This window comes from Vipera berus (genome assembly GCF_964194415.1).
Source record: "Vipera berus genome assembly, chromosome: 1".
NCBI lineage: Eukaryota > Metazoa > Chordata > Lepidosauria > Squamata > Viperidae > Vipera > Vipera berus.
In genome coordinates, this window is record NC_138202.1 from 319,503,082 (window position 1) to 319,515,081 (window position 12,000).

General features: G+C 35.4%; 1 protein-coding gene across 3 annotated transcripts in view; it reads right to left on the bottom strand.

Moving 5' to 3' along the window:
* TTBK1 (tau tubulin kinase 1) overlaps positions 1–12,000 on the bottom strand; it is a 105,039-nt gene that overhangs the window by 44,703 nt on the left and 48,336 nt on the right. Inside the window, exons 2-5 of one of the 3 annotated variants that reach the window (XM_081328318.1) lie at positions 5,575–5,653; positions 3,820–3,885; positions 1,880–1,972; positions 1,260–1,385 (exon numbers count right to left, since the gene is read on the bottom strand). In XM_081328318.1, coding sequence (XP_081184444.1) covers positions 1,260–1,385; positions 1,880–1,969 — 216 coding nt within the window. In that variant the 5' untranslated portion in view covers positions 1,970–1,972; positions 3,820–3,885; positions 5,575–5,653. Of the gene's footprint in view, positions 1–1,259; positions 1,386–1,879; positions 1,973–3,819; positions 3,886–5,574; positions 5,742–12,000 lie in introns of those variants that run through there. The other 2 variants (XM_081328319.1, XM_081328317.1) reach the window with 2 other exon arrangements.

Here is a 12,000-nt window from a genome sequence, read left to right on the forward strand (position 1 = left end):
TTAAATTGTAAGCCGCCCTGAGTCTTCGGAGAAGGGCGGGATATAAATGGGATTAAAATAAAAAAATAAAAATAAAATACTAAAGCTTCGTTTTGCAAATGACTGATGGTGATGCCAAGGTGATGTGGAATTGTCCCCAAAGAGTCTATTACTATTGGTACTCCTTTGCTTTCTTTTGCCACAGTCGTTCTACTTCGTTTTGCAGTCCTTTGTATTTTGTGATTTTCTCCAATTCTTTCTCTTCTCTTCTGTCTCCAGGTACTGCAACGTCCACTATTGAGAATTTTTTTGTCTCTTTTATCAGCAAGTGCCTGTCTGTTTGAATTCTAAAATCCCAGAGCACTTTAGCTTCATTTTTTATTATTTTGTCCAGTTCTTGTTGATGGGACCACAAATGAGAGGAAAATGGTATTTCTTGCAGATAGTCCAGTGCACCATTGTTGCTACAGTGCCATGCCATTATTTGTAGTCAATCTGTGCAATTTTCTTTCAGCAGCTATCTATCTAAGTGGTTTTTATATTGTTTAATGTAATCATATGTCACTTCCCATGCAAAAACATTGAAGTGGTTTATAATAAAAACAGCAGCAAAAAATAATAAACTAACCATAAAGCAATAGTAATCCTCTGCCCATTTACAGACAAAGCAGGGCAACAAAAAAATCAGTGCAGACAGCACTGACAGTGTAACTCAAAGTGGGATATTATATTTCACATTTATTGGAAGAGTAAGGGGAAGTACAGCTCTCCTGACACTACTTGAGTTCTCAGTGGCTTCGATAGGGTTGTCCATGTTACTTTTCTAGATGGTCTTTGTGAGTTGGGGCCATTATGTTAGAGTGATTTTGTTCCTTTCTGCAAGGATTAGCAGTAGTATTAGTATCTACACCCTGGTTATGTATTCATTAGTATATACAGGGTATTTTTTATATGCTCTAGAAGTTGCAGCTGGTGCAGAATAATGTTACGAGGTTGCTGAGTGAATTGCTGTCCCTGCACATGTTGTACGTTTGTTGAAGCAACTGAACTAACTCCCAATTATTACTGAGCCATATTGAAAAATTTGGTCCTGATTTACAAAACTCCCAACAATTTGGGACTAAGATAATCTTCACCTTTAGACACCTGTCTGCTCACTGAGGGGAAGTCCTGCAATGTATACTGAAAACTACTGGTTCTTATTAAATCAGTTTCATGTGGAAAATTGAAATGATTGTCTTCTAATTGTTTCAAGATAGTACTTAAAAACAGGCTTTTACCTGATAATCTGGTTTGGTGAAATAATCCAGATTTGCAATGTGATCCAGAAAAAGGTGGAACTCAGAAGGCATATGTTTTAGCAGCATTCGATGTTCATATTTCTCTTTAATCATACCAACTTGTTCCTAGAGAGATAAAATGCATTTATTTGTTTGCATGTATGTATATCCTGCTGTAATCATAAACAGGGTCTTGATGGGTCACAGAAAATAATAAATATAGTAATAATATATAAGATAAATACATTAAAAAATTAAATAAAACATCTGGCATTATACTCTAAAAGCTCTCCAGAAAAGCCCTCTGGAAAATTCCAGATTCCATCATCATATAGAATACTACAAATAAAAAATATCATTGGCAAACAAAACAAGACAGTAAATGAGCTCAAGATATTAACATCTATTAATTGTGGGGATTATATATAATTCAAGTATCAAAAACAAACTTGTTTCTGAACACTGAAATTTTGACTGCTGGCATACACAATCACGAAAATGTTCTAATGTACTGCTGTGGACATTCCATAGGCCTTTATAGAATCCAGCAGGGTTTTTTATTGCTTTATTATTCATTTTGAAAAGAAGGATATTGTATTGTTGCTGACTATATTTTCTACCTTATCTTTAATCTTGCGCCATGGAAGCTGACCAACTGCAAACTCTACCAGCATGTAAAAAAGGGACCATAGATCATCATGTCGGCCCATTTCCTGCAATAAAACAAAAATTAGTTTAAAAATATTGTAGGTGCCAACACTGTCTACAACAGCAGGACACTATTGCTACCCAGGAGCCATTACAAAAATGTCAATTGTATATGCAGCATATGTATATAGTAAATCGTTCATGTAACCAGAATTAAAAATCAAAAGCAGTAATTCCCATATGTTCTAATTTCAGTGCAGTTTTCTGCATTGTCTTGTCTGTTGAGAAATTCCTCCACATCAGTAATGCTGCACATTATGATGTGTTTTAACTACAAAGGTCAAAAAAGAACCCGCCTACTATTTTGTAATGCCAAAAGAGACATAAACGAGACTAAAGGTGGAAGAAATTCAAAGTTGAAATTTATAGATTTCATGAAGACAAGACCTCTTTTTCTCCCCTTTAAACATTCTGCATTGTAGCCTAGTGTACGTCCCACTGTACTGGAACTGGCTTGATTTTGCTGTTATTCTAAATAGTATCCTGAAATATGCCTAAATATTCAAGCTGCTACACCGAAGGAGATTATCTTTTAACTTTCTTTGTACTGAAGGCTATTTGCAAGATTCCGTGTTATATTCTAGTTATATCTTAACTTACTTAATTGATAAGTGACTGAATGAGTTTTGCACAATGAACAGGCAGTTTAGAGCAAATCTATCACAATATAACCCACATTTCAACAAGGCCGCTGCTCATACCAGCCAGAAAAATCTGCAAAAGCACTCTAGGCCTGTTAGCCTCTATGGGCAGACCATCCTAAAAATTCTCCCATCTCTTCCAGAGTAATTGCTCAAAGTTCAAAGCTCAGTAGAAGAGTAGCTGTGAAATCCATCAGCTTCAAATCATGCAATTCACATTCAGTAGGAAAGAAGCTTCATACTATACTTTTTGTTTAGATTATAATGTCACAAATTTCATATTTGAACAGCCAAGCCACTAGTAATGCAATGTAAGGCATCTGGCAAACTGCTGTGCTGGGAAAAATATTAATAAACACAGCTTCATGCATATAAATTCTGATATTCAAGGAAATGGAATCTAATCTTGCAGACCATCAGCACTCTAGATCTTTGTAACAGCAGAGAATTTATTAGAATGTCTCAGTCATTAACAGCCCATCACATGAGTTAAGAAGAGCAGCATTTTCTGTTTCAATCCAGGATTCTTTTAAGCCTGGAGAATCTGAAGCAGTGGATAGGGGCCTCTGTAATATGAATTCCGCTACCTAGGAATTAGATCCATGTCTCTCCTTGCTCCTTCAGGCAGATGGGCAAGATGAATGCAAATGAACAGCTTGCCTTCAGACATTTTGGGGGCTCTAATATTGGAGGTTTTTAAAAAGAGATTGGACAGTCAGGGATCACCTTACAAAATATGATTCCACCTACCCACTCTAAGCATCTAGCATAATCTTGCTAAATATCCCACCCACTCACTCACCGCATGCCTAAAGCACCTGGAATACTTGTTAGCAGTCCCCCAACTGAGAAACATGCTGTCCCCCTAGATGCAGTTGCTCATATCTTCATTTTGTTTATGAAGGCTCTCTAAACAATTTCTTTCAACAGGCTCTTGGACCCTTAGCAAATGGTGAACAACTGATTATTTGTGGTAGCTGCTTCTTTTTAAATGGTGCAAATATTCTGTTTATGGCTTGTTGTTCTGAGTACCCCACAGTCAGTTTGATTTGGGTAGTAGAGTAAAATATTGTAAAATAAATAAATAAAATATATATATGCACTGTAATGCAACATGCATAACCTATTCAACTGTACCTGAGTCACACCAAGTACTTTTCTTTTGATCTCTATCACTTTACCCCTTCCATACACACTGGGATAAAACTTACTCTATTTTTATGTGCATTCACTGATGCATACCGGACTGTTCCCCGGAAGCCAGCAACATTACGAGGCTAATGGAAAGAAGAAACATTAAATTTATTTATTTTTTATGTGAAAGTATGCAAAGCTGTCCATCTTTTCTTTGTTGCTTAGATTCACAAACCATTTTGATGACAAATATTAAGATGAACTCATGGTCAAGTTAAGACATTTTAGTTATAGATTAAAGTTGATTTTTGAACAAATCTTTTAGAAACAATAACACTTCCCACTGGAAAACACCATTGTAAGATAAATTTAATTATCATTTTTTAAAAAAAAATCTAAAAAAGTAAGATCTCCACAGAAAATACTATAGACTTCAGTGGGCAAAGCATAGCAGTACAAAAACCACTGGCTTCAGAAATTTAAGAGCAAGTTAAAGTCAAAAATAGATTCAGTTGGCTGTACAATAGAGGGTTAACAACCTCATCTTTCTTACCAAAGTGCTTCAGTCGCTAACTCAGTTTCTTTCTACTGCTCCATCTTAATTCACACGGACAGAATCCCTTTGGTGCCAGGAAATAAAATGTATATGAATACCCCTATACATTTTAAAGTACACTTGAAAAAAAATTACATATGAAAACTATCAGAAACAAATTTGTATGTGTGTATGTGCGTGTGTAAGCATGTGTATTTGTATACAGAGTATTGTACATATACATTGTTTAAGAAAGAAACCAGGACTGATTATGATTTATAGCTGAGCATAATTTCAGCGTCAATAATTTTGTGTTTTTTTTATTGTGCTGAAAAAATTATCTATGAAAAACAAAGAAAGAGCAGCAGTTGGGTCCCAACTGTACTAATGTTTTTGTTGATTCCACAGAGTATAGATCAGCAGTCATCAATCAGCACAACACGTACCCTTGGTAAATTTCCTTTTGCTCCCTCCAACTCCTCAAAAATGCTCCAAGAATTAGGAGGCCAAATACAAGAAGGTGGTACAATGCAGAGTAAGGATGGGTATTCTGTTGTGCAGATAACAATGTAGTTGTGTAACTTTGGATATAATCTATCTTCAATTATTTAGTAGTTGAAGTCTGATTTTCAGAATTTACATGAAACAATAATACTAAAAGAGAGCCATTGCTTACTTAACCTCTAACCATGCATTTAGTCACATAAACTTCAGTCACATAAACATAAATCACCATTGTTATCTACTCTACTTTCGGGAACAAATTATTAAATAGGATAGATGTTCTTCAGTATATCTGGGAAAATATATTTTTAAAAGTTATGATAAATTAAAAAAATGTCACAATTGTACTGGCTTAAACAAATATTTTGGTCTCCTGAGCATATGCTAAAACAAAACTTCAGGGAACTGTCACTTTCTCTTATTGTTAGGATTCCACAACTGAATAGTTGCAATTTTGGATATATATTTCGTATTTCCAAAAGGAAATATATTTTCATGTGTGTAAACCGGATTTGACATCTTCGTCTTTTGCACAATAATTATGTACAAATTTTAAATAGAAGTTGTTCTTAAGGCCCAAAGGATCTTCCTTCAACACCACTTGACTCACTGCAGTCCTACAAGGGCCAAACTCTCATAATTTCAGAATCCAGAAAGCTCCTGGCCTATGCATAAAATATTGAGAGCAAAAATTATTTCATGGAAACAAAATAAATGGAAAAAACTCAGAATTATATTCATTATTAAAACAAACACAAACAAAAAAAAATAAGCATTATGATGGCTCACTCACAACTTATGGTTGAGATGGTTATAAGCAGCAGATGGGAAGCCAACGCATCAAACAGTCTCAAAAAACGAGCCCAAAAGAACTGTAAAACAAAGAGAAACCCAAAGAAAACCATGACAATAAAAATGCAAAATGGAGGAAAACGAAACAGAAACAAATATAAAAATTGGTTCAACATTATTATCTCTTCCTCTAAAGAAGTGCCTTGTATCTCTTGCTTGAGTTAGCTAAAGCTCATCATGCTCTAGATCAGCGTTTCCCAACCTTAGGAACTTGAAGATGCGTGGACTTCAACTCCCAGAATTCTGGGAGTTGAAGTCCACGCATCTTCAAGTTCCTAAGGTTGGGAAACGCTGCTCTAGATATCGTACCCACAGTAGTGCATTTTGGCTTGGATTTCAAGAGCAGTGGTCTCAAATTTACAGCCTGTAGGCAAGTGCAGGACCTTCAAGTCGTTTTCTATGACCTCCCACAATATTTTGTAGGCCCTAAGGACATGTAAGTGCTCAGGCTGAGTAACAGGAAGAACAACAGGGCCTGATCAACTGGGCCACATCGTCAGGACCACAAACTTTCTCATGCCAAATTTGATTGTTGTCTGGGAATCCTATCCACTCTCACGCTTCATGACAGAAGCTTCTTCCAAAGCAGTGCCAGGCTCTTTGGGCAGGAGCAACGGGAAGATGAGATTTGGCAGCAAACAGATGCTGGAACTGCCCAGAGAAGGGAGAGAGAAAGTAGCTGAAGGACAGAGGGGCACATCTGGCTAACCTATCTTGAGTTTTTCACAACTTTGCAAAAAGTGGGAAAATTAGAAAGCAATAAGCAGGCAAGCAAGATCTCTTGAGAAAAAGGGCAGAAGAAAAGAAAACTTTCTTCAGGAAAGAGAAAGAAAGTAAGAGAAAAGCAGGGATTTGAACAGTTCTTCATGGAATTATTTTCCCTTATCATCTTCAATATGATCCTGAAAAAATATTACATTACCAACCCAGCAAGAAACCAAATACTGGTGACCTAGTTAATGAAATCGCTGAGAACTAAATGGTGGAAGTGAAACAGCTGTTTTGCAAGAAATTTTGCTGTTTTGCACTGAAGTTTTTTTATTTTAATACATTTTAATGGCATATCATGATATTCTCCATTTTTGATTCATTAGAGACTTTGGTATCAAAGACTTCAGTGTTTTAACCCTTGAGCTAATGAACTATTCCTCAGATGGACCCCTGGCAATTTGAGTATGAGATTCTAGTTCTAAGGAATGACCCAGTCTTTAGCAGAAGGATTGTAGTCAGCATCCTGTAGTCAATTTCAACAGCCTTTTGGTCCCTATGCTCTATGTTGACACAAGGTAAGATTAATTGACACAATATCTCAGGTAGATCTTTATTGTTTGCTCTAGGGGTAGCCATCATTTGAACCCTCAGGGATCATACTATTCCTTATCTCAAAAGGTCCTTATTTATTAAGGATGGCTTCTGTTTTTATTTTGTAGCAAGTAGCTTTTTTTTTTATTTTTTGAAGACTCTTTGGATAGTTTTTATAATCTGTGGATTATTGGATCTCACATTTTCCAGGAATAACCATGCCTCCTGATAAAGGAAAAGTATATGTACCAGCCAAAGAGAAATTACAATGCAATCTTACTCCAACATAGGTTTATTCAGCAATTCTGGCCTTTCACCTATATTTTAGGCAGATGGAAACTATATTCCATTTACTTTAAAGTATAGTGTACTTTATATATATGGGTAAAGCCGATGGTGATTAGAGAGAAGGGTTAGAGCTAGGGTTATCTTGTGTTGTAATTTGGGATATATTTGAGTATGTAGGGCCTGTGGAAACAGGTAGGGATCGCCGTAATTTGAATACTGCCAATTGTACATTTGACTCATGCCCCCACTGACTGTATTAGATGACAAATTGAGGCATGAGGCATTGGATCTGGAAGGCAATCTATGCAATTTAAGGGAGATGGGTAACCTCATTTGCTTTGAAGAAAGTAATAGTTCTTGGATCCAGCCATGTTTCATAATCCTTATTTGGTCTCCAACCTCCCATCTGTAGAAGGCTGTTGAGAAAGTGATGGAAATCAGCTACAGAAGAACCTAGAAAAACAGATTATTTGGATCCTTTTCAGTCTGTATTCAATCCCAATAACAAGACAGAAATGGCACTAGTCATCTGGTAGATGACTTTCAGGGGGATCTAGATGAGGGGAATGTGCCCTCTTGGCTTTTCTTGGTGGTATTCAATATTATCAAACATGGTATCATTTTGGACTATTACATGCACTGGAATTATTAACACTATTCTAATATGGATCTGCTCACACCTGAATGGATGATTCCTGTCAGTGGTCCTGAGGAAAAAGCACTTGAGTTCCAGCGCAAAGAACCAAAGGGTTTAGTGTTTTCCTTTTTGTTATTTAACATTTAAATGAAACCACTGGGAGAAGTCATCAAATGTTTCAGGGTGAAATGTCACCAGTATACTTCATGTATATAGTCTGGACCAGAGATGCCATGGAAGTCTTGAACCCATATCTGGAATCTGTGAGGATCTTGATGGAGCAAAACAAGCTTAGATTAAATCTCACTTCCCTATCCTACTCCTGAAAGAGGAGGTCTGTAAATAGGATTCTCCTGATCTTCCAATTCCTGCTCAAACAGGCAATGGAAATCCTGGCTAGGGCATATTCTTAGCTAGCATGCTGAGAATATATTACAATCTTACTTGAACCGGCATACCTTACATCAGTAATTCATGCACTAATCGCTACTTACTGGACTATTGCAGTGGGCTTTACATGAGACTGCCTTTGGAGACAACTCAGAAATTGCATCTGGAACAACCTCATCAGTGTATTTTTTTTACAAATATTTTATTAATTTTCTATTTTTACAATCAAGTATTTCATAGACAACGTGTTGTCTACGTCCATTAATGATTTAGTGGTATATATTAACTTCTTCAATCTAGATCCAACATTGCACCATCAAATGTTTCCTCTCTTCTTCTGGTAGTACCTGTTTTCCCATACTAGGCAAATACAATTCTTATTGTTATTAGTAAATATACAATTGAATATCAACATCTTTGTGACATTTTTCTCATAATAACAATAATATTAGATTACTTTTCTAACCAAAACATATCTTAATTGCATTTGCACTTAATAGCCAGTCAGTATCCTGTTTTCGCTTTTTTTAAATTTTAATTTCCCATCAGTGTTCAAAAAGTCTCTACTGTTTATAATTTCAAAGTAAGTTATATTTGGGTAACCAAAAGCTTCCCTTATTCAAACTTCTTGGTGTTTTCCTGTTCCCCTTCTTATACCAAAATCTAATATTCTATTACAAATCTTATCTTTCTAGTTATAATAATACTTCTATTTCTAGCTATTCTCCACCATATTCAAACATAATAATATAATAATATAATATCCCAACTAATGGATCAAAACCTCAATTTTCTTCAGTCTTACTCTAGCTTTCTTTCTTTGCCAACTAACTTTCCAAGTCAATGCATTTGAATCATCAAGTAATTTTTCCTCTGTTTTTGTGCATATTGTTTGGAATAGGAAAGACCATTAGCTTAAAGTATTTTTGGAAGAACGAACCCATTGATATTCATTAAACAGCCTCCCTCCTCCAATTCCTCACAGTTCTCCTAACAGCTCTATCTTCCATTCAATCAGTTCTTCTTCCTTTTCCTCAAATATGTCCTGAATTCTTTATTGGTAAGATGTCTTTTCCATTTCCAATATTATTGCTCCATCTTCTCGTTCTTCAGTTGTCTGAATCTGTCTTTAGGTCCTCAATCTTTGGATCTGCTTCCTCTAGTTTTTCCTCTATTTTATAGGTTGCTAGTTCCTTCTTTCTAGTCATATTCTGAGTTTGTAAATTTAGATTAGAAAATTGTTCTTTTATCTCCTTTGTGTTATTTTTGGTCTCATCACGAGCTAAAGCAATAGTCTGTTGTATTGATTTTAGCATGGAAAGAAATTCTTTCTGATCTTCATCCATATTTTCTTGGTAGTATGTCAAACTGAAGCCTTTGAGAATAGGTGTTAGAGATGGTTTTTTACCATTTCAAGTTGAGTATGGGACACCCATTTCATTTTTTTGTAGGTGGTCTTTATAATAAAAATTGTTCATCAATCAAGGATTTGTAATCCAAAATATTCCATCATCTCAAGCAATGAAATGTATTTCTCCTGCAGGGAAATAGTTCCACTACATAGCTCTGAAAGTCAGATAATATTTATATTAGTAGTTCAGGCAAGCCAGTTTCAAAATAGTTCATCGTCTCTGTCACATCAATAAGGAGCCCAAAAGTTCTTGTATTTTTCCCTTTTCCCAGCTACAATCTTCAAAAGTGAAAGCTTCCAAGGTCAGCAAGTGTCTTATCTAAATCTGGGCTTCAAGCCAAGCTTCCTTTAGACATAACAAATTATAGTGCCGTAATTCACAACTAGATGTCATTAGCGCCATTTTCCAGCTTTTAAAATCTCAACTTGTAATGTAAGCCAGACACGTCAAACTCGTGACATCACATGACGTTGTGCAATGAATCAGAACTTTTTCCCCATTGCCAGTAATGGGGTGGGCACGGTTTCGTCGTGACGCGTCCGGCCCACGGGCTGGCAGTTTGACACCCCTGATGTAAGCTTTTCAAAAATCTTTTTTAAAAAAGTCTCTAAAGTACTTTTATTCCCCAAATTTAAAGCTATAAATGTATATTAATTCCAAATTAATTTTGTAATTTTTTCTGTTTCTCCCAAGTAATTAATTCACCACTTTTCTTTTCCTGAGGGAATGCTTTGGCAGTTTTTTCCAGGAAGAGGTCTTTAAAACCCTTTATGTTGCAGCACCAGGAGATAAAAGATTAATATCTTGCCAGATCTTAATCTAGCTCATCCTAAGAGGGGTTGCTGAGAATCCCTCCCACAAGAAAACATGGGGAGTAGAGCAAATAACAGTCCTCTTCCAAGTTAGCCCCAATTTTTGCAACTCCCTCCCTCCCAAGCTACGTGCAGTCTTTGCCCTCTTAATACTTTATAATATATAAAATTATCTAAATGAGCATTCAGACCCAGTTCATCTGAGGGCATTTATTATAGGTATTTAACTAGTGGATTTTCTTTTTATATAGTGTTTATTGGTTTTAGATTTGTTTGCTTGTTGTATATCACTCAGAATCCTTCCCTAATGGTTTGGATTATAAATGCTGTTAATAAAAAAGTAATAAATAGGCTTTATGTATAGTATGGTTCTGTTGCCAATTTACAATACATTTCTTTAGAATCTGTTCTGGATATGAGAATGTACATTTGATCAGATCACAACAATGCCATTTCCATACGGGCCATATCCAAATGGAATATTCTTTTGGATCAGGGTTAGCTCATTTTCATGAATATAAAACTCCATACCACTGTTTCCCACCATCATTTTAATAATAATCTTTCAAGAGATTATTAATTGTGAATCAATTGTACCAATTATGTGTTATGTGCACTGAAATGTTAAACATTAAGATTTTGTTTTTAAAAGAAATACTAACTGGAAGCCAGTATTTAATAGACTATTTTAAATTAACCAAGAATTGTTTGTGCTAGGGAAAAGATAGCTTTCTGAAATGGGGAATACAATAAAATAAAATAATAAAATATGGATCTGTTTTGTCATAATTGCTTTCTTGAAAAGTGAATGGGTTCAATAACTAAGTTAGTATCTTCTTGAAATAGCCTTTGGTATTTCATAAGCTCAAACATAACAGGACAATTGCAAACAAAGCAAAAGAGAGATACAGTGATGGTTTCCACCCACCCACCCCCATTAACAGGCAATTTTTTGTGCTCTGTTTAGAGCAAAATTTAGCAAAGTTTCTGAGAACCAAGTAAAACTGAAATGGAATTGGAAGTCTTACTTGGTTGTGGGATCATGATGTGAAATGCCTTTAAATACAGACAATGATTAATTACCTCCATAGTACTGTTACGTCTTACAGTGATAATGACGATTAATAAATATTTGTACCAATATTAGGAAATATCTGAATCAGTAACAATGTTCATTTTAGGATTTGGATGCTCTATTTAAAACCTGGTCATGTTATAAATAGGATTTCGTTGTGTTTTTCTCCTTCTTCAAATTTCTGATTTAGACAAAGCTTACCAGGTTTTTTTGTCACATTCTGTTTCAGTCAAATCCAGAAACCAAATCATACTTACACATATATGCAATATCCTTAAATTGCAAACTGCTGCAATGCAGTCTGATTCATGAGGAAATAGCTGTAATCAATAATCTAGAGCTGAGTCAGCAGAACAGCAGCATGCAAAGTACTATAGTACATTTTCAATTCATGAAAACAAAAGAGACTCCTCATGATAAAATGCTGCATATTTTTCATCATTTTAGAAAT